Raw genomic sequence first — 27,846 nt, 5'->3', positions numbered from 1 at the left:
TGTGTCCTCTTTTACACTCCTCTGAATAAATCGTTCTACATTTAAATCAAGGTGGAAGCAGACAAAATTTTGTGTGGAATAATGTCATTTTTAATTTCCATGTTATCCTCAGGGTCTCATGTTTTGATTGAATTCAAACTGTTCTGAAGTGATAATATGTAGTAAATTATGTTGAGGCTGAACGTCATAGTGTAATGATTATATTCACTTCTATGCAATTTATACTGCAGAATACTGGTGTGAGTTTAAAATAAGTTTCTTCTTTTGGGAAGAAAAATACATTCTAGCAAGAATAAGGCAGTCACCAGGATGAGCTTGTTTTATCAGTTTGTATGTTGTTATTATGTTAGCACTGACCAATCAGAATCAAGTATGGAGTTCGGCACAATAAAAATAAATAAAACTTCAGCCCATTTAAAAATTCATTCATTTTATTTTTGGCTTAGTCCCTTTATTATTCAGGGGTTGCCACAGCGGAATGAACAGCCAACTTATCCAGCATATGTTTTACATAGTGGATGTCCTTCCAAACTGCAACCCAATACTGGGAAACACCTATACACACTTGCACACACTCACATACACTACTGCCAATTTAGCACATCCAATTAATCCGGGGTCCCCACAGTGGAATGAACCACCAACTTCTCCAGCACGTTTTTACACAGCAGATGCCCTTTCAGCCGCAACCCATCTCTAAGAAATATCCACACACACTCATTCACACCCATACACTACGGACAATTTTAGCCTATACTCAATTCACCTGTAACACACGTCTTTGGACTGTGAGGAAAACCGGAGCACCCGGAGGAAACCCACGTTAACGCAGGGAGAACATGCAAACTCCACACAGAAATGCCAACTGACCCTGCCGAGACTTAAACCAGCGACCTTCTTGCAATAAGGCGACAGCACTACCTACTGCTCCAGTGCGTCGCCCGCAGAAAATATATTTTAAACACAAAACATTGGGCCCATTTGTATGCGTCCAGCTTGCTAAATAAAGCAGAAGAAAATGTGGTTTAATTTGGAATTTTCTTGTCAAAATTGGACATCAAGAAAGGTTAAAAATCAATTACAGAAACTTTAGTAGGTCTATAAATATCATTTCCTCCAATATTGTTGAGTGGGAAGAGAAATGTTGCCTGGGATCAAGTCAGTCAAAAACACTAAAACGAGTTTGACTTTACACCGTGACACTCCACATCTTTCATGGGGTCTATAAACAACGATAAGCAAAGTTCCTATTAAAATGATCAGCTAATAATAAATTTGGATTGAGGAACATTTATGGTTGTTAAAACAATCGCAGAAAACCATGATGGATGAAAAAAATATTTTATGAATGAATCAGAGGGGCAGTAGGGTAACCTACTGTTAACATTTCATAAAACCATGATATTATAGGGTCATAACGCCCTCTGGTGATTATGAGTGGACTAACTCATAATATCTGTTGTAGTCTTTTTATTATGACGTTAGGGTGGCAGTAGAGCTCTACTTACAGTTTTTCTCAGTCACCTCGGTACATTTCTCATATCAAAATTGAAATTCTCAAAACTCCCAGTTTATATAATATACATTTATTCCTTTCAAAAAATATGGATGCCTCTAATGATCCTCTGACTCTATGAACACATCTGATGTATTTTCATAATATGTGTGACCTTAACCACGTCATAACTTTGTGTATTATGTTTTTTGTATTTTGTTTGTATGTTTATTTATTTCTTTATTATTATTTATTTTTATTTAATTATTGATTTTTTTTCTCTTTGCCTTTTGCTGCTATACTTGTCTACTGATACATTTGTCTTTGCCCTTTTTTGTTGACGTTTGTATGTTCATTAAAACCAATAAAAAAAAAATATATATATATATATATATATATATATATATATATATATGTGTGTGTGTGTGTGTGTGTGTGTGTGTGTGTGTATGTATATATATATATATATATATATATATATATATATATATATATATATATATATATATATATATATATATATATATATATAAATATATATATATATACAGTGCATTTGTTGACAAATGCTAAAAAATTCCATCACATGATTGCTTGTACATCAAACACATTCAGCTCAGTAGCGTTAAATCCAGCTACTCTTTGTTAAATCTACAAACGTTGTCATTTTTGTTCCTGAATGATCTCATTTGAAACACAGTAATCGTCAGTAAAATAGAAGAAATACTTATTTTTAACAAATGTGATTTTATTTAAAACTTTAGTAGAAAATTCAGAATTGTCATCAGTTTTGAGGCTTGTCGCCCCAGACTAATGTCAGTTTTTGTCCGTGTTCAGCTCAGCACCACCTTCAAGATGGGCAGTTTCCAGTGGCACCACGTGGAGGAACGGACATCGCCACCTATATATACAGGGTTTGGATTATCACTCACCATGAACTACAACTACAAACAAAATCACTAGTCAATAAATGATGTCCTCCAACTATAAATCATATACCACATTAGCAAAGCATTAGACTAAAAAAGGTTGTATATGAGGACAATATTAAAGCAAATACTAAAGGTAGTAACTTTATAGGTCTTCAGAACACAAATGAAGATATCTGAATGAAAATAATGAGGATATTTTAGTTAAATCTGAGAGCTCCTTAGTCCTTCATAGACAGTAAGATTCCTGACTATGAGAATACTTATGTGCACATAAAACAAAAATAACTTTATTCAACAGTTTCTTCCCTCAGTGTCAGTATAGGGCACGCGTTCACGTGTTGCGCCTCTGACATATAACCTTGGATGTGCCTGTTAAGTTTTTAAGAGAGGAAGTCAGAGAGGAAGTCGCGCAGGCATCCAGTGGGGTATATGTCACTGCACAGTGCTTGTGAACGCATGCCCTTTAATCACACTGAGGAGAAGAAACGGTGAATAAAAATGTTTGTTTTATGTGAAGACATTTGATCTGTTTTGAGGATGTTTTTTTTTTTTGCAATTTTTGTGGATTTGAGTCTGGATGAGGGAGCTCTAACATAAAATTAAAAATTGTAAAAATAGTTCTGAAGATGAACATGAGGATGAGTAATGAATACCATAACTTTTTAAAATGTCTTATTTAATAATTTTTTTGTTTCTAGAAGTATTTCCTTTTGGTCAATAACATGGCCCGTTATAGATTTATATTTCAATATAGGCAGTTTTTTTATTGTTTTATTTATTAATGATGTTTTTTATTTTATTATTTTTTACTTTTTTATTATTGAATTTTTTTTTCCAGTTTGTTGCCAAATTGTCTGGTGAGTGATAATGTTCATTGGAAACCCTGTATATATATCAGTTGATCCCAGTAGTCTTTGGTCAGGAGTCTCTCTCCTCTGGCTCAAATTACATTTTTTAGGGAGAGACACCCAAAAAATATGGACCTGGACTGGGAACGACTGAGATATTTATTTTTATATATTATTTTATTATACATTTTATTTTACCATGTGGAAGTGCAAGAGTTAATGCAAAAGCTGATATAAAAGTGTGGGAAGAGTATGTACACTATATGAAGGCTTAAACTTTGTTGTTTTTTTGTTTTGTTTTTTGCTTTATCTTTTTTTTTTTTTTTTTTTTACATGGAATTTAATTAGGGCCAGTGTAAATGTTACAATAAGAGCTATGACACTGCAGAACCAAATTATGTTCAGCTTTCTCTGGATCAAGTTATGTTTAGCTAAAGGACTATGGTGGTGTGGTTGGCTCACAATCCTCTGCTTCTTCTATTATGGTTGGAGCCGCTGGAGTTTTTAGCCAAATCCAGCACTGAACTGGGAGAGATTCTGGAAGTTGTCCTTTGTCAAATGTTAGATCTTTCTTATAATTTTCTGGAACATAATTAAAATTAAATTGTTAAAAAGAAAAAGAAAATTTAAGAACACAAGATTGTCGTCTGACACTAGCAGGGTTTCCATCAGCCTGTGTTGATGCACCTTTTTAAGTATCACATGAGAAAGTTTAAATAAGAATCCTTTAATTCACAAAATGTTTTATGCACACTTGAGGTCATTTTGGATTCGTCAGAAAAAGGGTTCATGATGGAAATGCATTTGTCAAATGAACTTTGATGTAGCGAACATTTCTCAATGATACCTCCCTTGTTTACAGTTGGTTACGAGGTTACCAATAATACAGTTCAGCTGCTCGACCAACTTGATGGAAATGATTTGCTCATAATTCACAATTATAATTACAAAATATATATTTAGTGAACTTTAAAAAGATGTGCTTCACATTAGCATGGAAACTCAGCTCATGACAGATTCATTTGACTGATAAAAATCCTCAAAGTCTATTCATTACCTTAAACCAGGCATGGACACGGAGTGCATGCAGCTTACTCCGAGACCAGGGGTTAGTTTGCAGACAACCGCTGATGAAATCACAGCATTCTGTGTAGAAAAAAAAGGAAGATGTACATTTAATTATTACCTTAAAGTTATACATGCTTTTTTCACTGACATTCAAATTGTCCTACACAACCATCTTTAGCTGAAGTGGAGATCTCACCTTCTGACCTTCCAAACTGGTAAAAAGTTTTGTTTTTTATCCTGCGGAGGTCAGGGTTTTCTGGAAATTTTTTATACATTAGCAAAAACTGAAGAATCCCAAGTGACCACACTGTCGCTGAATCACCGAAGTAATAGCCACCCCTTTTAAACTCAGGAGGGATAAACTGCTCTGTGCCTGAAAGAAAGAGATGTTGTTTCCATTAGCACAAAATCTAAATTTCCTTTCGAAAATGTAAATAATTTTATAGATCAGGGGTGCTCAAACCCAGTCCTGGAGGATCTGTGTCCTGCAGAGTTTAGCTCCAACCCCACTAAGACAAAACTGAACAAGCTAATCAAGTTCTTACTAAGTCAGGTGTGTTGAAGCAAGTTGGAGCTAAACTCTGTAGGCCACCGGCCCTCTAGGACTGAGCTTTGGCACTCCTGGTATAGATTAACAACATCAGATGTTCCAAGAGCCTCATCACAAGAGCTCCTTAGAGCTTTGAGGGATTTACATACCCAAATAGGTTGTGTAATAGTCCTTAGTAAGGTGAACACTACAACCAAAGTCAGTCAGTTTAACTTCAAAGGTTTGCGGGTTCATCAGCAAGTTGTCAGGCTTGATGTCACGGTGAAGCACTCCGCGTGAGTGGCATGTTTCAGCTGCAATTGTTGTGTGGAACATGATTTTCCTTAACACGTCCTCTGGGATCCTGCCTCGGTGGTCTCTTAAAAAATCACCTACACTCACACAGGGTATGGGCCGCTCTAGGACCATAAAGTAGCGCCCAGCCTCCACCTTCCAATCCAGAAGCTGAACGAGTTCTTTAACCTCGGGGCCTTTAGTGGCAAGAAAGTGCAGAGCGATCTCCGCTGGAAGTAGCTGGTTCAAATCATCCTAAAAGAAAGACAGTCGTTAAGATCATTTGATAGAAAAGTTATTTCCTGTTAAAACTGCTAGCACCTTTAATATGACATGTTTAAAATAGAAACAGTTAATCAGAGCAAAGAGCACAGACTACTTACTACATGGAAGAGTCGCTTAGGCCTGAAAACTGCAATTTTTACTGCCACCTGAAGGCCATCTTTTAAACGGGTTCCTGCGAAAACGCTTCCATAGCCTCCTTTGCCCAGCTCAGCACCGATTTCATAGTGCTCTGAGTTGATCTCTGTGAAAAGAGAAAGAAGAGAAGTTTATCAAATGTGTGAATTAGTGACAGTGCTACCTTCAACTAAAACTACCATCAACTAAAACTACCCCTGCTCCATCAGGGGTCACAACAACAGAATTAACCCCATCATATAAAACCTTTTTTTAATTTTGTCTTCCCTATATATATGATTATGGTTTTTATGATTTAGATATATATTTCCATCTCAGTTATCAGCTATCCCTGAACAAAATGTGTATTAAAGCCAGGTTAAAGCATAAAAGTCATTAAAACACTATTAAAATATGCATGTGTGTTGGATGACTGGGGTGTCATGATAGTAAACTTACCAATGATGTTTGTGTCTTTATCCTTCTTTTTTGGCTGAGGTGGAACAGCGCCCTTTGTCTGACAGGTTGCATCTTTACCAACATCTTTACAGCCGAGCTTAGCAGAGACCACTTCTGGAGGGTCATCATGACTACAGCCAAGCTTAGCAGAGACCACAATTTGAGGGTCATCATGACTACAGCCAGGCTTAGCAGAGACCACATTTAAAGGTTCATTAGGACTACAGCCGGGCTTAGCAGATACCACATTTGGAGGGTCATCATGACTACAGCCGGGCTTAGCAGAGACCACTTTTGAAGGGTCATCATGACTACAGCCAGGCTTAGCAGAGACCACAATTTGAGGGTCATCATGACTACAGCCAGGCTTAGCAGAGACCACATTTAAAGGGTCATTAGGACTACAGCCGGGCTTAGCAGAGACCACATTTGGAGGGTCATCATGATTATAACCGGGCTTAGCAGACTTGCAGGCGTGTTCTTCACTGTGAACACTGTCAGGCTCTACCAGTGATTGTTCTTCACCGGGAACAGTGACAGGCTCTACCAGTGATGGTTCTTCGCTCTGACCATCAACAGGTTCCTCCAGTGACGGTTGGTCAGTCGGAACCTTGATCTGTTCTTCCAGGTGCAAAGATGATTCTTCACACGAGTCACCGATTTCTCGACCTAAAGGAAGAAACAATATGAAACAAAAGATTTTAGTTTTGCTTGAATAATATTTATTCAGTGTTTATTATTGACATGATCAAATGCTTTCAATTATTAAGTGACTTTTAAGGTCATTTCTTTCTACTTTTAGTTGTTGATAACCCTAGGCTTGGCAAAACAACTAAAAACTATGTGAAAAGGTTTCATGTTTTCCACTACAAAAACCCTTAAAACAATAAATATCACCATTTGTTATCCATTAAAACCACTGCATTGTGTTTTAGGACATATTCCTGAAGGATTTAGTGGTTTAGGACTAAAAACTACAAGTAGAGACAAGGGATCTCACAGGGGTGTCAAACTCAAATCACATTGAGGGTTTTAATATTTTATTTGTTAATTTTATATGGCAGTAAACAATATTTCTGTTCAATTTCTCAACCCCCTATTAAGATGTATTGGGTGAAATCTTTGAGCTCCTTCATCCTCCATAGAGAGCAAGGGTCCAGACTCATTCAAAGGCCAGAAAGGTACCAAAAAACATCCAATTTATACTATAATATACCAGCACTGAAGAGAATAAAGTGTTGGATAAACTTGTTTACACAAAAGTATTCTTGTAGCTTGGTAATTTACCGACTGAACAACTGTAGGCATTTGGTCTGTTTGAGGATGTTTTTTTGCTATTTTTGTTTACTTTAAGCAAGTCAGGAACCTTGCTGTATATGCAGGATGAGAGAGCTCTCAGAAACGTCTTCATTTGTGTTCAAAAGATGAAAGAAGGTCTCAGGGGTTTGGAGTGACGTGAGGGTGAGTAATTAATAACAGAATTTACATTTTTGGGTGAACAAACCCTTCCATCTTGAAGCAGAGAAAATGATTTTGTCTTTATGGATTACGAATGCATATTGGAAAAACTTTATACAAATCAAAAATAATTTACTCAGTTTTGTCTTGTTTCTAGTCTAAATATCAAAACAGGAAATCAAGAAGTATTTTCCTGACAAGTAAAAATATTGTTTTGTTTTCAGAAATATGTCAAAATTAACTGAGTTTTCCTTAAAACAAGCTAAATAATCTGCCAGAGGGGAAGTCAAATGTATTTCAAAGCATTATTTTGCTTTCTCCATTGGCAGATAATTTAGCTTTTTAAGGGAAAAAACAACTTAAATTTTGACGTATTATATATTTCTGAAAACCAGACAATATTCTTGCTTGTCTAGAAAAAAAGACTCTTGATTTAAGAATTTTGAGATATCTGGACTAGAAACAAGACAAGAGCCATTATTTTATATTATTATGCACCATAATAGACACATTTGTGTGACATATGTTTGACACCACATGTGATTAAAGCAGAGCAGTTTTCATTAGGCCTGTATTATTATTCACTTAATAAATATTTTTACATTAAGGTAAAATAAATGAAGAGTCCTACACAGACTCCAGTATCCAAAATGAGCTACATGTTCTTAAAACACACAACATTATTTACCATCACGTTTGGCCACAGGGTGTACTGTGACCAATCCTTTTTGACGGTCGAAGCTTTCATCTTGACCTGAGACGGTGGAATAGGTGTTTCTTTCTCTCAGGAAGAGAGCAATTACTCCGAGTACGGTAAATAACATTATGGATTAATTTCCGTATACTTAAATATGAGAAATGTTAAATAAACCTACAATAAATACTTAAATTTACTGTAAGTAAACTTTGTACAACTCACTAGTTGCCTATCAAGTGAGAGCAATGGCGAATTGTGGATTGTAAGGGTGTGTCTCGCAAGAATTGGAATGCGTTCCAACGTTCTACTGATACGTGATTGGTCAGTTTTGCGCTGTGTATTTTTAATCTTCTCCGAGTTGAAAAATACACTAGTTAGCGGTTGTTTATTTCCTTCACGGGTGTTTTTGGAGCAAAATAAACGGATTTTTCAGGAAATCTTTGTTTGACTCGTAAATATTCTCTGTTTGATTAATCATGACTGGTCGTTTGGTGAACTCGAGATTCGTTTTGTAATCAGGGTCGATTTAAATACATTTTACAATCTTAAAGGTAAGATCTGGCTTGGCATTTATTTTGTAACGTTACTTCAAATGTAAGTTATTGGCGATAAGCGCTTGTATACACAACACGAGATATTATAGTGTATATCTTTTAAAATCAGCAGTTCTGCCTTATCAAACTCCATCTAGACTGCAAATACAGAAGTAATGTGATGCTGAGATTAATAAAATGGCGGCGTGTCTTACTGATTCCTGTTTGGCTTTATAAATTTCTGGTTTAGTAGAATTTGTTCTGTTATTTGACAACAAAGAGAAGAAATATACGTTTAATGTTCAAAATTAAATATAGACACTCTTATGTTTCACATTAATTTGTTAAAGAATGACAAATATTTTATTTATTAACAGTATTATGAAAATAACTATTAATGAAAAGTCTGAATTATGTAAACATTATATCTGTGTGGTTTCGGTCAGTGTCCTGGATTCAGTCTGTGTCCTAGACTATCAGTTTCTCATGTTGGATTTTGAGAAATCTAGTGTCTATCTCTGCACATATCTGAGTGTCTGTAAATCATTATAATAATATTAAACATGGTTGTTCTTGGTTTAATAGGATGCAGAGGAAATATACACAGTGAATGTGATGCGACTGAGAGCAGAACACACCTCCAAGCACCACAAGTATGTAGAGAGCAGATAATTGCATGTTTGTTGAGAATTGTTTCTGAATATTCATTACAGGAATCATGATGTGAATTAAAGACATGGATTTATTTTAATATGATCTCAGATGTTCACATTAAAAAAAAGAGGTTTACAAACAGTATCCAGCATAAATGAGTATAGTGTGTCCCCTTCTGCACTGCAAAAAATTACTAACACTTTAATTAAAAGGTTAACATTTAAAGTAGTTAAAGAGTATGCTCATAACATTTTTAGGATGATAAAATCATATATTTAATTTCAGTGAGATATTTACATACAGTTAGTTCTTTCATCCGTCCTACCTTTAGTTTCTAAACCATATTTTGGCGTATTTCTGTCTTTAATCCACTGCAAAGTGTGAATGCGAGAGAATACATATATTCAAATGCACATGCATGGCTGAGATCGCATCATGTCTGCATTCAGACTCTGTTGGGCCTGAGTTAAAGAGAAGCTAACAGTAAGACAGAAAACACTCAAAGACTGGAATAATTATGCAAAAAAACAAATTCACTTTAAAGATTAATTTAGACAGAAAACAGTCATTGTAAATTGAAAAATAAATTGGCAATTCACCTGTTTTTATTGTATTTTTGACCTAATAAACGCAGCCTTACGGTGAGCAAAAAATTGTTTATTGTTTTCCCTCAGAAACATTAAACAAAATATGAATGTTTCCAAACTTTTGACCAGCAGTGTAACATGTAAACCATTATCTTATTTATATCATTCATTCATATATGCAAGGAAAGGAATGCATGGAGTTACTCTCTCCGGGCTTTATAGCAACAGGTGACACATTAAAAATGTACCTAAAAAAATGAATGGTTCAATCTCTGACTTCTGGAGTTTAAAACACAGACAGAGAATATACACTCACCGGCCACTTTATTAGGTACACCTTACCAGTACCGGTTTAAACCTTCTTTTGCCTTCAGAACTGTTGTAATTATTTATGGCATACATTCAACAAGGTACTGAAAATATTCCTCAGAGATTTTAATCCATAACGACATGATAGCATCACGCAGTTGCTGCAGAATTGTCGTCTACACATCCATGATGATAATCGCCTATTCCACCACTTCCCAAAAATGCTTTATTGGATTGAGATCTGGTGACTGTGGAGGCCCTTTGAGTACAGTGAAGTTGTTGTCATGTTCAAGAAACCAATCTGAGATGATTCATGCTTTATGACATGCTGCATTATTCTGCTGGAAGTGGCCATCAGAAGATTCATCACACTGTGGTCTTAAATGCATGGACATTGTCAGCAATAATTCTCAGTGAGGCTGTGGCGTTGACACATGCTCAGTTAGTACTAATGGGCCCAAAGTGTGCCAAGAAAAATATTCCCCAATCCAAAACACCACCAGTAGCCTGAACCGTTGATACAGGGCTGGATGGATCCATGCTTTCATTTTGTTGACCTCAACCATCCGAATGTCGCTGCAGAAATCAAGACTCAGAGCAGTCAACATTTTTCCAATCTTCTATTGACCAATTTTGGTGAGCCTGTGCAAATTGTATCCTCAGTTTCTTGTTCTTAGCTGACAGGAGTGACACCTTGTGTGGTCTTCTGCTGCTGTAGCCCATCTGCCACAAGCTTGGATGTGTTGTGTATTCAGAGATGCTCTTGTGCAGACCTTGGTTGTAACGAGTGGTTATTTGAGTTACTGTTGCCTTTCTATCAGCTCTAATCAGTCTGGCCATTCCCCTCTGACCTCTGGCGTCAAGGCATTTGTGCCAACAGAACTTACTTCAGAACTTACTTACAGTCACTTAAATCACCTTTGTTCCCCATTTTGATGCCCGGTTTGAACTGCAGCAGATCGTCTTGACCATGTCTACATGCCTAAATGTATTAAGTTGCTGCCATGTGATTGGCTGATTAGAAATGTGCGTTAATGAGCAGTTGGACAGGTGTACCTAATAAAGTGGCCGGTCCCTGCATATCATCTAATAAGAATTCAAGCATGTTTTATAAATGTTACACAATTCCTCATAAATCTTTATTGTACATGCTTCATTTTTATCTTTATCATTCAGAAGTTTAACAACCTAATTATTGTGTAATTCAGTTAGGATGCACTGGAGTATTTTTATGCACAATCTTTGAAAGTTATAAATGTTTCTAATTAAATAATGAGCATGTGTATTGCAGAGATTTTATTAACACTTTTATTAACCCGTTTACATAAGAGTATGCTCACAATATATACAGGATATTAAAACACTACACTCAAATTCAACTAGGTATTGCAAATACAATTACACCCCCTACTAATCTAATCTAAATTTCTTATTTTGGATGCATGGACTCCATGAATTTCCCTGTTAATTAAAATTTTATTAGATTTTTTCTCTTCACACATTCAGTGGGGTGCACTCATTCATTATATTATTTTATTAAAATAGTTCTAGTTTTGCTAATAAAACAGATTTGCAGAAGGATCTATATTTATATAATCAATATAAAACAGTCATTCATTGTTAATCAGCAGTCTGAGATGTTTTAACCGTTTGTTTATTTCTGATGCTGGGATTCTTATGATGTTTGACTCAAATGAGCTGTTTAAAGTTTCTCTCTTTGTTGTGTTTTTTAGCAGACTCGAGCGTATGGAGAACATTAGAAACTGGACACATACGCCACATCCACAGTGGACATCTTCAGTGATTTTCATCGCTTGTGTTTATTTTCAGAGGAAATTCAGGTATCTTAGAGTGTATTCTTGATAAACAATAAGGCATTTCACTTTATTAACACTCCTGATAACACTGACTGTGGCTAATAAAATGAGTTCACACATCATATCAAAAATCAGATTTCTTTGTATTTCCATTGCTATGAATGAACTTTAAGTAGATTTACATTTAGCAGACGCTTTTATCCAAAGCATGAAGATAACAAAAGCACTTTAGATCACCAGAAAACAGCAAGATGTAGAAGCAGAGACAAGTCTTAGTTATTTTAGCTGTGTGTGTATTTTTATTATCTTGAAATAAACAAAGAAGCAGGACAAACAGATAGTAAAAGAATACATTAGGGAGTGCTTTTGTTGGAGTGTCAAAGTTATTTGATGTGTTTTCAAGGCTTGTGACTAAGGGTGCTTTCACACCTACACTTTTGTTTCAGAACGTGTCTCGTTTGCCCAGTTAGCGCGGTTCGTTTGGCATATGTGAACAGGGCAATCGCGCTCTGTTCCGCGCCAAAGTAATCACTCCGAGATCGCTTGAATGAGGTGGTCTCGGCTCGATTGTAACGAACCCTGGAGCGGTTCAATTGCAATGAGAAAGCGATCCGATCCGAGCGCGGTTATATCACAGTGTTTTATGGATATGTAATAGGCATAGGGCTATATGAAGAGATAATGAGTATGGCGGGAAGTTTCGCGAGTCTCCGGATGCCCGCAAACGAGTGATGATCTCCTGGTAATCTCGCGTCTCCCTCCCGGTCCTCAAATAGGCATCGTCGCGCACCCTTCTCACCCCTCCCCACCGCATCTCTCCTCAAACACATCGCGCACCCTGTCAATCACCACCAAACCACCACCTCTCCTGACAGCTGAGCGGGACGCTGCAAAATAAACCCCGACACTCTGACCAATGTAAGGAGAGTTTACTCGCACGTGACTTGTTTTAGCTCTTTTGGTGCGATTAGAAACTTTGCAATGTGAAAGCGAACCGCACCAAGAGCAAAGAGCAACAATGTAACATTTGTAATCTCTGTTTTGGAACAATTGAATCGATTCACAGGTGTGAAAGCACCCTAAGATTTCAAGTGAAGTTAGCCACTTTAACAAAGAATGTTATTCTACAGTTGATTATTTAATTCCTGAACTTCAATACTTCACAGAACACAATAAAGTGCTGTTTATTTCAGTTTTATCATTGTTTTCATCCGTGCTTTAATATATTTAATAATTAATAATTTTAATATAATAATTTGTAGGTAATTTTGTATATTTTATGCAGATGCATTCAACTACAAAAATCAAAGTAAAATGATGATTTTTTTCCCAAACAGTGTTCCTACAGTTATCTTGTGAAATTATGTTTATACCGCAATATAGAAATAGCAGAAAAACTCAATATTGACTTGTCTGTTTTTTCCAGTATCATGCAGCCTTACCAGAGTCTCAGCTAGAGTTAGGCAAGTCATTCCAGCAGGACGGCACATTAAAAGTAAAAGTTCTCGCAATTGATTTCGTACACTTTTAAGCCACAAGCCTGAAATAGTGTTTCAGGTAAAGGGGTGCAAATAGTGGATAGCTAATGCTTTACAATCATTGGGCCTCATTGAATAAACATGCACACAATTTTATTCATGAAATATACATTTAAAATAGAGGAATAAATCATGATTAATCAAAAACTTTCATACTAATATTTATTCTAAATGAACAAGAACTTTTACCACATATACGCAATAATCATCTATGACTGGGGCCTTATAAGCATGTTTAAAGAACCCTACATATATTAATTATATACAGTATGTTATTTACAGGGAAAAGTAATATAGATCCGCTGACTGTTGACGGCCAATGTCTTTCAGAGGTTGTGCTAGTGGCAGACAAACAAAGATAATTTTGTATTAAATCACTCATTATTGCGACCCATTGTGATATTGATATGCACATTAACAATATTTATATTGCACATTACTTGTGAAAAGGCAAACATATGTCAGGGTAAATTTGATTGATCATGTCATGATCTCTTTAAGTGATGCCAAGCAGTAGCTATGTTTCCATTTAAAGATGTGATTTAGATTTATGTGCTAAACTGGAATATTACCTAAAGCACACTTGCAAATAAAGCACCGTTTCCATCAAATAAGTCGAACAGAACCAAACAGTCACTTCCTAAAAAACTGACATTTATATGGTAAATGTGTTTCCGACATAGTTTATGCACGTGTATGTCTTATCAGATAAAGTGTAGAGGAAATATACAGTTTTAACCCAAAAATGGCCCAGTCTGTCAGATGAAGAAGAGCTGGAGTCAGAGATTCAATTAAAAAAGAAAGCTTACTGAAAATAGTTTGCAGATTCATCAGCAGAAGCCAGCTTTAACACTGACAAAGAGTTTGTAGGCCACTCTGCTTACAATCACAAAACAACAACAATTGTACTCTCACATTTAACTTGATTGGTTAAAACACAGATAAACTTTAAAAAGTTTCCATTTGTGTGTGTGTGTGTGTGTGTGTGTGTGTGTGTGTGTGTGTGTGTGTGTGTGTGTGTGTGTGTGTGTGAGCGCGCGCATGCGTGCGTGCGTGTGTGTGTGTTTGTGTAATTCTAAACAATATCTTCCAATGATTATGTCACATACAAGTCAGAATGCCACTAGGATATTCAGAGCTGACCTCAGACCTGTAATACTAATCCACAAACGAATAGAACACAGACAGACACACACACACTTGACACAATTTTAAAAGATTTAACGCATAAAATGTAAAATAACTCAGGAAACTCAGTTGTTTCCAATCCTTCAAGAGTCCAGGTCCACTCAAGAGATCTCCATGATCTTTGACCTAGCTTGGTAGATCCTGAAGAAACAAATTGTTTGGCATACAGGAAAAGCAATCACACACATACTATTCCAGTAGTACTCTGAAAAGCGATGACACTAAGGTCATCATATAATCTAGATCCTTAAACATTCAACTTTACTCATAATCATAAAGACATGAGAAATTATATGTGTTACTCTATCCTGAAGTGGACATCCATCAGAAAACCCACACCTTCAATTTTATCCTACTCCGTTGAACACACAAGTGTTTTTAATGCTCATTTTCCAAATGTATGAACACCTTAAATGATTTTCCAAAATGCAAATAAATAGTCGGATGGACACAGTAACTCAGTCTCACTGCAGCTCATTATATTATCACAGAATTTAAGTGAAGTTTCACATACTAATTTCGAGAGGAGCATGTGATATGATTGACTGCAGCTGGCCACCCATCTACATTCATTAGTTAGCCAATCAGATCTATCCTAACTCACTAAAAGTAGTCTAGCTAGATCTACTCCCTTATCTTCGTTTTGTGAAGAAAAACCCCATCCACCCCTTCTCCTCCTTTCCTTCTTTACCACCCGGGAGCTCTCGAGAACCACCTGATCTCGTACTCCCCTCACCTACTCTATGGACCTGGCAGGAGCCCTGGGCTCAACTATCTCTGAGCTCACAGTTCTCTACCGGGACAGCATGACAAACCTGCTAACAGTTGTCAAACAATATCTAGGTGTAAATTCGTGAATCGTCATTCTGCGCTCATAGACACCATTCAGAATGATTTTCAGAAAAGTGTTTCGCACTTATCTTTATAATCATTGTGTTAGTGGTGTGAATGGTCCTTTAATCAAACTACACAAAATATCTTGATTAATAGCATGAAGGAATAACTTTTTGTTTAAAAATGTGACTTTATTGTAAATTTTGTGCAAAATCATAATTTTCATCAGCTGTGAGGATTGTCGCACTAGGCTGATGTCTGTTTTTGTCTGTGTTCAGCTCAGCACCACCTTCAGGATGGACAGTTTCCAGTGGCACCACCTAGAGGAACGGACCTCGCCACCTATATATACAGGTTTGACATTCTCATCCACAATGAAATCATCTTTATCAACAAACATATTAAATCACTAGCCAATAAATGATGTCCTCCAACCATATGCCACATTAGCAAAACATTAAACTACAGAGGGTGGTACATGAGAACTGCATTAAAGCAAATATTAAAGGGTTGACCTAAAATGAAGAGTGTGTCATTATTAATCAGTGTTGTTCAAAATCCCTTAAGACCTTATTATGTCTTCAGAACACAAATCAAGATATTTTTAGTGAAATCTCAGAACTCTTTCATCTTCCATAGACAAAGTTCATAACTGCCTCAACTTGTCAGAAAAATACCAAAAATCATCCTCAAAACAGACCATGTGTGTCTTCAGTGGTTCAATCAGAATTTTATGAAGCTTAAGAAAACACTATTCTTTAATTATTCTATAAAAGAATACGTTTATGCTATTATTATTCAACAGTTTCTTCCCTCAGTGTCAGTATAGGGCGCACATTCATGTGTTGTGCTTTTAGCGTAATACCAGGGTTTCTGCGGAGTCTTAAAAAGTCTAAAATTTAAAAAGCGAAATTTTAGGCCTTAAAAAGCCTTAAATTCGCTGTTCTAGATCTTAAATATTTTGCACAGGTCTTATTTTTCCGATTTCCGTGTAACCCTTCTTCTAATGCTCATTTTAGATGTTTTTTTGGTGTTGTAGTTTTTTATTTTACTAGTCCAATTGTAATTTGCGGTATTACAACTACAAATAAGACCAGCATGCAGTAGCCTCAGTGCACGCAGCGAATGTGACATCATTGCTGTGTTTGCAGAGGTTCGCTTTGGGTGCGCGTGTATGATTTTGGCTGGCGGAGCCCATGAAATGTTTGGAGACTCAGTTCAAGCGGCGCCGCGTTTCATTTGAGTTCAGTATGAAAGACTTTGAAGAGATTTTGTCTAAAACAGGTACAACTGTACAGACATCTTAACGATCCGTCCATGCGTGATCATAGGGAGAACCAGATGACCAATAATTCTTGGCTAGAAATTGCAACAGCAGTAGGAAAGGAGGAAAGTTTTTGTAAAAGTTTGGAAAAACCTGAGGGATAAGTTTGTTTAAAAAAAAGAGACCATGCAAAAGTGGCACAGTAGGTAGTGCTGTCGCCTCGCAGCAAGAAGGTCGCTGGTTCGAACCTCGGCTCAGTTGGCATTTCTGTGTGGAGTTTGCATGTTCTCCCTGCCTTCGCGTGGGTTTCCTCCAGGTGCTCCGGTTTCCCCCACAGTCCAAAGACATGCGGTACAGTTGAATTGGGTAGGCTAAATTGTCCCTAGTGTATGAGTGTGTGTGTGGATGTTTCTCAGAGATGGGTTGCGGCTGGAAGGGCATCCGCTGCGTAAAAACTTGCTGGATAAGTTGGTGGTTCATTCCGCTGTGGCGACCCCGGATTAATAAAGGGACTAAGCCGACAAAAAAAAAATAATGGATGAATGTTTTTCCACCATTCATATGTTTTACACTGATGTTTAGGCCTATATTACAATTTTGAGTTTAAAACAATTTACAAGTTACAAACTAAAATTAAGTAACAAATTATGTCTTTGATACAGTTGAAGTCAGAATTATTAGCCCCCACTTTGAAATTTTTGTTCTTTTTTTATATTCCCTAAATGATGTTTAACCGAGCAAGGGAATTTTCACAGTATGTGATAATATTTTTTACTTCTGGAGAAGGTCTTACTTGTTTTATTTGGGCTAGAATAAAAGCAGTTATTAATAAAAAAACATTTCATGTCAATATTATTAGCCCCCTTAAGCAATATAGTCTACAGAACAAACCATCGTTATACAATAACTTGCCTAATTACCATGTTAACTGTATCTGGAAAGAAATATATGAAATCAGTTTACAATATATTGATGCCCAATTTCAAGGCTTTATTGGTGATAATGGTCAGTAATGTTGGACCATTATTGCATTTTTAGCTTATAAGTAGAGGACAGAATCTAGCCAGACTGTAATGTGTGAATTGTTGAGTGGGCAAAATAAAATATATATTAAAAAGTCAGTATTTTTAGTAAGTGTACTTTTTTGCTTTTATTCTTGCTGTAATAAAAATATATATAATTGTAGAACAACCCAAGTTCTGTTGCCATTTAATATTTAACTTTAATAGGTAGAACTGTCCGAGATATTAACAAAAGCAAGTGATGCATCTTTTAGATTAAATAAAATTAGATTTGAAAAAATCTTGAATGGTTATAAAAATCTTTATTATAAATAATAAAAATAATAAAAAATAATTGATAAATAAATGAAATTAATGATATGACCTACTTCCAGAAACTTTCCACTTCTCTGTTTATCCGTCTGATTTTACTGTCTGTTTCTTTTGACCGCCCCCTGTCATTTAAAAGAATATCTCAATGGTGAACTTGTTAAGTAGAAAAGCCTCTTCAGTTTAGTGAGGTGCGTGATGTGGTGCCAGGCGAAAGTATAAATCAGCCTTAAGATGTTTTTTTTTTTTTTTTTTCTGTAGTTCAATGGTGCATCTAACCTGTATTTAGTACTGTTTAATTTGAATACATTTATTTTAACACTAATTTTGTGATTTTTTTTTCCATTTTCTCTTTGTGCAGGCGTGTTTTTGATATTGCGATATAGGTCTTAAATTTAATACTTAATGGTCTTAAAAAGGTCTTAAAAAGTCTTATATTTGACATTATGATATCTGCAGAAACCCTGCATATATATATATATATATATATATATATGTGTGTGTGTGTGTGTGTGTGTGTGTGTGTGTGTGTGTACAGTTGAAGTCAGAATTATTAGCCCCCTGTTTATTTTTTTTTTCCCAATATCTGTTTAACAGATTTTTTTCCAACAGATTTCTAAATGCAATAGTTTTTATAACTTATCTCCAAGAACTGATTTATTTGGTCTTTGTCATGACAGTTGTGACAGTAATATTTTACTAGATATTTTTTAAGACACTTCCGAGTATTTTTACAGTACAATTCAATAAAACGTTTTTGGGTTTTTTTACGTGAAAGAACTGATAAAGTTAGTGATCGCTTTAACAACAAATGACATCAATATATCTATTTTCTCTTTTAAAGCTTTTTTAATTCCTATTTATCCATATACAAAGCTGCTGCTTTATGTAAGATAAAATGGTGAGGATATTAAAGATCTTAGTGAAGAAGTTTATTTAGCACAGCACTTTTACAGTAAATGGCAGTACCTATGGTTGGCATGAACTTTATGGAATATATATGATTTGGGCAGTTTTCATTGACCTTTGAATGTTCCAAACAATTAATGAAAGAAATACATTTTATTAATATTTACTGATTAATGTTCTCTCAGATGTTAAAGGGAACCTTCTCTGTGGCATCATGCACAACATTTAAAAAAAAATTTTTGGTAACCAAAAGTATTGCTCAGATAGCCAGAACCAAAAAGAGTTTATTAAATTGAGTAAAGAGTATTTCATAGCTTCTCTCCCGGAGAATATATGTTATCTATACTGAACACTTATCCGGGTTCGGATTTGTGTTATCTTGCAGACATTTCCAGCTAAATCCAAGATATAGCTTTTAAAAAACACTGTTATCATGTTCTTTCACATCACTGTTACGCTAACAGTATAGTCTGACTGTCTCTGTACTTTTATCTGTCTTTAACTGTGTTTACATTTTAGCTTCAGCAATTTCCAGGTAGTCTATCCAGAATCATAATTATATATGTGTAATTTAAATGCAGACTGTATAACTACATATTAAACATTACATATTATCATCCTTGATTCTCCAGCCTTAATCTTTACTAGCCGAATGAAGAGTCACTTTAAGATTGCAGAAATAATGACTTTTTTTTTAAATAAACCAAATGTATTACAAAGATATTGCACCCAAACCATCACTGATCCACCCCCATGCTTCACTCTTCACAACTCTCTCGGATGTGGGAAATACAAAGGTGCACTCATCAGAGATCAGATACAGGGATGGGCAAAAATACATTGAAATGAATTTTTAAAACAAAATACATAAATTTTAAGTGTATTAAAATAAACTACAAAATACAGCAGCCACAAATGTATCAAAATAAAATACAGTATATTGGCTTTTGAAAATACTGAGAAATACTTTTACAAGGAAGCATGAAATTTCTTCGTAAACCTTTCTTCAATCGGTCTATTTGGATCAGTCCCTTCACCGTTTAACTGACTGTTTAATAGCAACAGCGTTTCTCTGAGCAAGTTTTAAGTCAGATTCTCTGCTAACTCATTCATCTCTACTCCTGTACATGAGTAGGCATTCAAGGACCTTTGTTTCTTTCATTTTAGTATACATTTTGTATAAATTTCATACAGTAAGTCCTTTCTTAAAGATGTTCTCTTTAATCACTGTAAAAACCATGTAATGCAGATAATGTGTTGGAATAACCAGAAGTACTATATCTCTTCATTGTGTTTCCATCCATTGCCTGGCCAGTAAAATTGACACCATCTCTCAACAATTATATTTTAAAAGGATGATATATGAAGAGGTTATTTACATTTTTGTTCACATATTTTTTTTTTCTTGATGACTGATATTATATTACATTTAATTTCTTAAAGATGCTGATGCTGAATTCTACAATGCTGCTATGATTATAAATGACTGGTTTTGGCATTGTGTAGTACACTATTTTCAATGATTGTTGACTTGCTCCCAAAATACCCATGCCTTTTCTTTATATGTGTTGCCTAATTTCCATCAATACTGCAAGCATTTGATCAACTTCAATATTAATCAATTTTCTAGTCTGATTTCAAGCCTTGGCAAATATTTTTATGATGTCATTTTATGATGGACTTCTTACAAAATATTTTATACTATTTTAAAATACAAAAATACAGGACACTAAAGTATTTTGATACAAAATATTAAGCCATTTTCATAAGCCCCATAAAATACAATTGACAAAATGGTATTTTGTTTTTGAAATACATATTTGAAATACTTGTCTCTTAAATACTGCCCATCCCTGAGCAGATACATGTTTCACATTGTCCATAGCCCAAAATTTTCGCTGCTGGGACCATTGAAACCAATGTTTGACAATGAGTGACAAAAGGTTTGGCTATGGCAACCTGGCCATGTATACTGACACATGTCATGATTTTGCCAAGTACAATGCAATCCTGGATTGACATCTATGTTGATCCTGGAACATCATTTTTGTTTGAATATGTAATCCACCTGTTCCCTACCCCTAAACCAAACCATAACTCTAAATTATTTCTAAAATCAGATGGGAATAATAGTTGGATAACAATAATGTAGAAGTGGATTCACCTAACCGTAAGCCTAAATTCAGTTTAAACTGTAAACGTATCCCTTAATTCTGATTGTCTGATTGGAAGGTTGTTCCAGGATCAACATAGATGTTAATCCAGGAACATGTCCTACGTGGTGAAACCATGTTGGCGTATACTGACCCTGTGGAGCTCCCATCGAACGAAACAAGAGAGTGTAATCAATAATAAATAATAAAAATGATAATCTGACCAATGATAAGCACTAGGGCCACAGCAGAATAGATAAAGGATATTTGTTTTACTCAAAAAAGAAAAACTGTCAGATAACATTTTAGGTCATTTCCAGGTAGGTCTATCTATTCTGAAATGCATGAAGAGCTTACGTATAACTTCTGGGCAGGCTTTATATCACGCTATATTAAGCTCCTCAACATATTGCTTCATCAGCCGTAAGGTCTTGAACATCCAACTGAAGATTTGCTAAAGACTCTGAAAAGCAAGAGTTGTCAGAATGGCAGACTGTCAGCAATATCCTTTTCTCAGCCCAGTAAGTAAAGTTTTATATTAATATTTGGGTCTTAAATGAGAATAATATTATGGTGTATAGATATTGATGATGACAATTGAAGAGTTCAATGCAAAAACCTCTAAATGACATCTGAAATTTTCTTCTAAAATGAGCATTTTTCTCAGCCTCCTGAACTTTTTGTTCAGTTATTTCACGTTAAAGACAATCCAAAGAACCTATTCATTGCCATAAAAGTCGATTGACTGAACATACTGTACACACAGGAGCTTGCAAAAATACTAATTTTAAAAGAAAATTTCAGATGACATTTAGAAGTTTTTGCATCTGAATTTAATTAAAATAAAAATGACTATACAGTATATTTTATAAGATAAAGTATAATTAAGATTATATATTATAAGAATATATATTTTGTTTTAAGATTAAAATATATTTACCACCTAAAGTTGGTGCCAGCTACACTGTAAAACCCAAAAAGTTAAGGTATCTCAAACGATTTGAGGAAAACGATTTCAACAAACCATTTGTGTTAAAAAACTAATCCTAATGAGTACTGTGAACTTAATCCATTTGAGTAAACAAAGGAATTTGAGCGCAAACCAAACCAACTGTATAAGCTTAATAAATTAAGGCAACTCAAACCGTTTAAGGAAACCGATTGCTACACTGTAAAAAATGCAGGGTTCCACACAATTCATTCATATTGTCCAAACACAAATCGATTAGGTTAACTTAACACTTTTTACTAATTTATGTGGATTGAACATAAAAAAATTAAGTTGTCCCAATGAAATCTTAAGAATTGTGTTGTTTCACCTCATTTTATTAAAAGTTAAAAGTAGTTTGAACAAGTAAAAATTTTTTTTTTTTGAGTGTTCAAAGCATTTGAGTTAAAAAAAACTAATATATGATTACTGTGAACTTACTCTATTTAAGTTGAAGTAATGAGGTATTTAATTAACTCAATACCTTCAACAGAGTTCAAAACTCTTTTCAAATGAGTAGAATTAACTTTCAGTCAATTTTGAGTTCACTACACTCATTTCATTTGATAAAGTTGACTGTTGGGTTTTACAGTCTATGTACCGCAGCTAGATTAAGGGAAATTAGAGATCATTTTTTTTGGTCCACCAAATATTAAAGTGAAGTTTGCCACATTTATTACTCTTTTAGAAATACATGTTAAAACTGTAAAAAAAAAAAAAAAAAAAAAAGGACTTTAAAAAGGACTCAACCTTTAGTTTTAACCATCAGATACCCTGAAGTCTGTAGTTTTAACAACATAGAACCATTTAGAAATGGTTGTACATCTTTATTACTCCATGACTGGATTACATCACTTATCTATATGTTTAGATCCGTCAGCAACAATATTGCTTGCAGCTAGGTCAAAATATTGTATAGTCAATACAATCTCACAGCAATTCATAACTTTTGATTTAATGGCTAAATCGTATTCATTTATGTAATCTCATTCATACAGTTTAATATGATGTGCTCATCCCCTCAATGAGGGGTATGGTTAGGGGTGGCGTTTTTTAGCCATGCCTTCTTTAAAAAAAAAAAAAAGTGCTTAATGTGCTTGTGTTTATATGCACTGTACAAATAAGTAATTGTTTGAATTTGGCAAGAAATGACTGTTTCATTTATGCAACTTCAAAAACGCTTTTTTTAAAATCTATACACACATACTGAACATACTATGCATGCATTTGTGTGTGTGCAGACATTTAGAGTTGTCCTATCTAATCAGAAATGAATTAATTTTCTTATTCCATGCTTATCTTCAACAAAGAGCATCCCATTCATTGGTCCACTACTAGGAGGCCTGCAGGAAGGGAAGACTCTTATCATAATTGGACGGGTTTTGCCTAATGCTGACAAGTGAGAAACATTTCTCTGAAAAGACAACCTTATTTTATTTTAGTTGTTTGACTTATTGTCAAAGAAATATGACCCTGTTCTGTGTTCTGCAGATTTACTGTGGACCTCCAGCATGCTACTGGGTGCGGGACTGATATCGCTCTGCACTTTAAACCACATTTTGATGATGGACCTACACATATTGTGTTCAACACCTTTGAGAAAGGTAACTGGGGGCCAGAAGAAAAGTCTACCTGTCCTTTTGTGAAAGGCCAACCGTTCACCCTTGAGATCCATGTTACCAAGGAGGCATACAAGGTATTCTGACTTTACAAGAAGTAGTTAAGAATAAGAGGAATCATTTCTGTGGTATTTTTCAAATTTAGCAATTTGTCTGACAGAGTTTGACTTCTGATTGAATAATTTTTCATGTAATGTTTCACTTAATAAAAGACTTTGAAAATTGTAAAGATTGTGACAATTCACTCAGAATCAGCTGTCCATGTCAGTTATTGTGCAAACTTGATAATATATCATGCAAATCTGTAACTTTTTGATTTAGTGACTAATTCATTTGAATCTGTATGATCTCATTCATTCATTTTAAAACAATTTGCTCATCCCCCAATGATGCTTGAGTTTAGGGGTGTGGTTTGGTGCACGCCTCTTTTTTTAAATCATACATTTTCAGTTTGAATTTGTACGAATTAGCTAAAATGTCAAAATATAAAGTAGTTACATTTCCTAATGAGATCAGGGTGGTAAGAACTTTAAATCTGCTGTGAACAGGAAATTAATTGTTAAAAGATCTGAACTTATTTTTTAAAAAAAAGGAATGAATAAAATAAAATAAGTTTACCAGCAAAACAGTTAACTTCATTATCATGACCAAAACAATTACCCCTTGAATTTTTTTCTTCTTTTTAAATATTTCCCATATGACGTTTAACAAAGCATGAAATTTTCACAGTATGTCTGATAATATTTTTTCTTCTGGAGAAAGCCTTATTTGTTTTATTTTTTTTCTTGAAAAAAAACAGTTATTATATTTAAAAATAATTTTAAGGTCAAAATTATTAGTCCCTTAAGCTACATTTTTGTTCGATAGTCTACAGAACAAACATTATACAATATTATACATTATCATTACACTATAACTTAATTGCCTAGTTACCCTAACCTAGTTAACCTAATTAATCTAGTTAAGCCTTTAAATGTCACTTTAAGCTGTATAGAAGTGTCTTAAAAAATATCTAGTCAAATAATATTTACTGTCATCATGGCAAAGATAAAATAAATCAGTTATTAGAAATGAGTTATTATTTTGTTTATAAACGTGTTGAAAAAAATCTTCTCTCTTAAACAGAAATTAGAGGAAAAAATAAACAGGGGGGCAAATAATTCAGGGGGCTAATAATTCTGACTTCAACTGTATATCATTGATCAAACAATGATATCCAAGCCTGACATCCCGAGGAAACATAAGTATTTTATGCTTTGTCAGTTTATTGACTAATTTGTACTGCAGTCAGATGAAACTGTATCATTTTAAAAAGGGGGCATGGCACCCAACCCAACCCCTAAACTCAACTACCATTGGGGGATCAGCAAATCATACTAAATTGTACAAATGAGATCATACGAATTCATACCAATTAGCCTCTAAATCAAAAAGTTATGAATTGCCGTGAAATAGTGTTGGATGTCCATACAAATGATGAAGAACAATGATTAATATTTTTCTGTTTTACTTATTATGTAATGTCTCTTTATAGGTAAGTGTGAATGGGCAACACTTAGCAGACTATAAACACCGTATTTCATTCACTCTGGTGGACACCATCTTAGTGCACCAAATGGTGGAGCTGGATTTCATTGCTTACCAGAAACCTGTGGTAAGAACAACATACTAGTATACCACAATTTAATGCAATTGACCGGCCATTCATACTATATATTTTGTATTTGTGATTAATTTTTCAAAAATCCTTTCACTGCATTCAGACCGTCCCATATAAAACCCTGATCAGTGATGGAATGAAGTCTGGCAAAGACATTGTTATTCATGGAGTTCCTAATGCTGACTCAAAAAGGTGAGAGGAAATGTATTCTTTCTAGAATGTGGGTGTGAATGAGAGCGTGTGTATGTTTCCCAGCACTGGGGGATTGCATGAGTGTACTCTCAGGGCTGGGTGTGTGGTGGGAAGGGCATTTGCCAAAGTTATTGTTTATTCCACTGTGGAGACTCTTGATAAAGAAAAGAGTGAGTGAATGAGTGAGTGATTGATTTTTGATACGCAAGAGAATACATACAAATGTGCATTACTTGTAAACATGGAAAAGCTTACCAATATTTTAAGACTGTAACATTATTTAATTAAATAAGGTTATTATAAATATACTTTTTCTATAATAATGTTGGGAAAAAAGTCTGTTAAAATGTATTTTTATGTAAGTTGAGATGAGAGAAAGATCATGTGATTTAACTAAAAAATTGAGGCTTTAAAACAGAAATGTGTTCAACACGTATAATAATACTGGATGTTATCTTTATATTAGAATGTTTTCAGAATGGTGATGCAGAAAAAAATGAATGTATTTTTATTTTAAAATATATTCAAATAGAAAATGGCTATTTTTTGTACACAATATTACAGTTTTTATTGTATTTTGAACAAATAAATGAATCCATGGGAAGCACAAGAGTTGCCTTTCAAACATATTTTTATAATAATAAAAATCTTGTGTTTCTATCTTCATTAGGATAGAGTTTAATCTGCGCCACAGATTTGGGAGTGCATTTCACTACCAATGCCGTTTCGATGAGAACGCTGTTGTGCGAAATACCCATGAGAATGGGAGTTGGGGGCCAGAAGAAAGAGATGGAGCTGTGCCTTTTATCCCAGGCCAGTTCTTTCAGGTATACACATCCTCAGGGCGCCTATAACTTTTTTATTCAAATAGAAACTTCAAATCAAATATATATTTATCATACAAATCTGCCTGATATGGTGAAAGAGATCAAATTAACATTTATTAATTGATGTCAGTGTTATTTATTCAGCATTTTGTGGGTAACTGTTTTTTTAAGAGTTTGGGAAATGAAGACGAAAACCACATCTAACTGTAATTATTTTGTGTATACAGGTCAAAATCTCCTGCAACAGAGATCATTTTGATGTGTTTGTGAATGGCGAGCAAATACACACATACAAGCACCGCTTCACTAAACTGGAGGAAATCGACGTCTTTGAAGTTTATGGGCAGCTGGAGCTGTTTTATGTGCATGTGTAACTGATCCAGGTTGATATGAAGTGCACATTCAAAACGTCCACAAAGTTCATTTCATATGATTCAAGAAAAATCTGGTGGTCAATATCTGTTGATAATACAATATCTATTTCTTCATACATCTACTCTTTTACACTTCTCTGGATATATCTATCTGCATTTAAATCAAGGTAGAAGTAGAATGTTTGAAATTTGTGTGAAATAATGTGTACGCTTTCATTTCTAATTTAACCTGAGTGTGTGATTGGTTCTATGTGACTTTTATTATCCATGTATATTTGTTTCTTTTGAATCGGGGAATTAAGGGAAAGGTGCAAAAGTGTCTTTAGAGCCTGATTCTGTAGCCATAATGTCTGAGCTCTGCATCAGGACAATCACATAAATCAAAAATAATGATATTTGAGGATTTTTTTTTACCTGAATCATATTATGTTGAGACTGAAAATCATATTGTTTATTGATCATATTCTAATATTCTCTGTATACTTATATGCAATAAAATTAAACCAAAAAAATTACATACGTAGTGGTGTGACTTTTTTTAAGCACAGGTTTATATTTCGTCAGCTTATACCAAATGCAAGGTTTCTGGGAAGAAACATAAAATCTAGCAAGCATACAGCATGGGTGAGCTTGTTATATCAGTTTGTATGGTTGTTATCAGGGACTAACATGAACCATTTAGAATCAAGTAATCCAAAGATCTTTACAAAAAAACTAAATAAAATTTCAGGCCATGTAAGAAGACTTATTTGTTGACTATCAGTTATTATTATAACTTTATTTTATTTTTCATACATTAATTTTCCTTTAGCCACAGCAGAATGAAACTTATCCAGAATATATTTTACACAGAGAATGCCCTTTCACTTTGCTTCACACTCATACACTAC

At 34.7% G+C, this 27,846-nt stretch overlaps 2 protein-coding genes across 11 annotated transcripts; one reads left to right on the top strand and one right to left on the bottom strand.

Annotated features, from left to right (window-relative positions):
• Positions 1-3,261: 3,261 nt before the first annotated feature.
• pimr135 (Pim proto-oncogene, serine/threonine kinase, related 135) lies at positions 3,262-8,514 on the bottom strand. 2 transcript variants are annotated; one of them, XR_015509641.1, is made up of 8 exons: positions 8,171-8,458; positions 6,247-6,693; positions 6,025-6,200; positions 5,550-5,692; positions 5,043-5,421; positions 4,540-4,716; positions 4,333-4,421; positions 3,262-3,857 (listed from the first exon to the last, which is right to left on the bottom strand). XR_015509641.1 is itself a non-coding variant. In XM_087284403.1 (7 exons), the coding sequence occupies exons 1-7, from the start codon at positions 8,304-8,306 to the stop codon at positions 3,837-3,839; spliced, it is 1,614 nt and encodes a 537-aa protein (XP_087140529.1). In that variant the 5' UTR covers positions 8,307-8,514; the 3' UTR covers positions 3,262-3,836. The 2 variants fall into 2 exon arrangements, 1 of the variants encoding a protein (XP_087140529.1); XM_087284403.1 differs by having other exon boundaries at positions 6,025-6,693; positions 8,171-8,514.
• Positions 7,027-27,471, top strand: lgals9l5 (lectin, galactoside-binding, soluble, 9 (galectin 9)-like 5). Of its 9 annotated transcripts, none has more exons than XM_087282261.1 (11): positions 8,155-8,295; positions 9,298-9,365; positions 11,996-12,103; positions 15,918-15,993; positions 21,718-21,817; positions 23,595-23,683; positions 23,776-23,980; positions 25,438-25,557; positions 25,667-25,755; positions 26,426-26,582; positions 26,810-27,471. In XM_087282261.1, exons 5-11 carry the CDS (start codon positions 21,782-21,784, stop codon positions 26,954-26,956), a joined length of 843 nt encoding a protein of 280 aa, XP_087138387.1. In that variant the 5' UTR covers positions 8,155-8,295; positions 9,298-9,365; positions 11,996-12,103; positions 15,918-15,993; positions 21,718-21,781; the 3' UTR covers positions 26,957-27,471.
• Positions 27,472-27,846: the final 375 nt, after the last annotated feature.

This window comes from Danio rerio, chromosome 15 (assembly GCF_052040795.2).
Source record: "Danio rerio strain M-AB ecotype USA chromosome 15, GRCz13ab, whole genome shotgun sequence".
Taxonomy (NCBI): Eukaryota; Metazoa; Chordata; class Actinopteri; order Cypriniformes; family Danionidae; genus Danio; species Danio rerio.
Note: the sequence above shows the minus strand (reverse complement) of the source record. Positions and strands in the feature narration are given on the sequence as shown.

Coding starts and splice junctions, on each gene's coding strand:
- lgals9l5 (XM_087282261.1), top strand. CDS start 21,782: ATGGCAGACTGTCAGCAATATCCTTTTCTCAGCCCA. Junction 23,684..23,775: donor GTTTTGCCTAATGCTGACAA/GTGAGAAACATT, acceptor TGTGTTCTGCAG/ATTTACTGTGGACCTCCAGC. Junction 26,583..26,809: donor TCCCAGGCCAGTTCTTTCAG/GTATACACATCC, acceptor TTGTGTATACAG/GTCAAAATCTCCTGCAACAG.
- pimr135 (XM_087284403.1), bottom strand. CDS start 8,306: ATGTTATTTACCGTACTCGGAGTAATTGCTCTCTTCCTGAGAGAAAGA. Junction 4,717..5,042: donor CTATTACACAACCTATTTGG/GTATGTAAATCC, acceptor TCTTTCTTTCAG/GCACAGAGCAGTTTATCCCT. Junction 3,858..4,332: donor GTGTCCATGCCTGGTTTAAG/GTAATGAATAGA, acceptor ATTATGTTCCAG/AAAATTATAAGAAAGATCTA.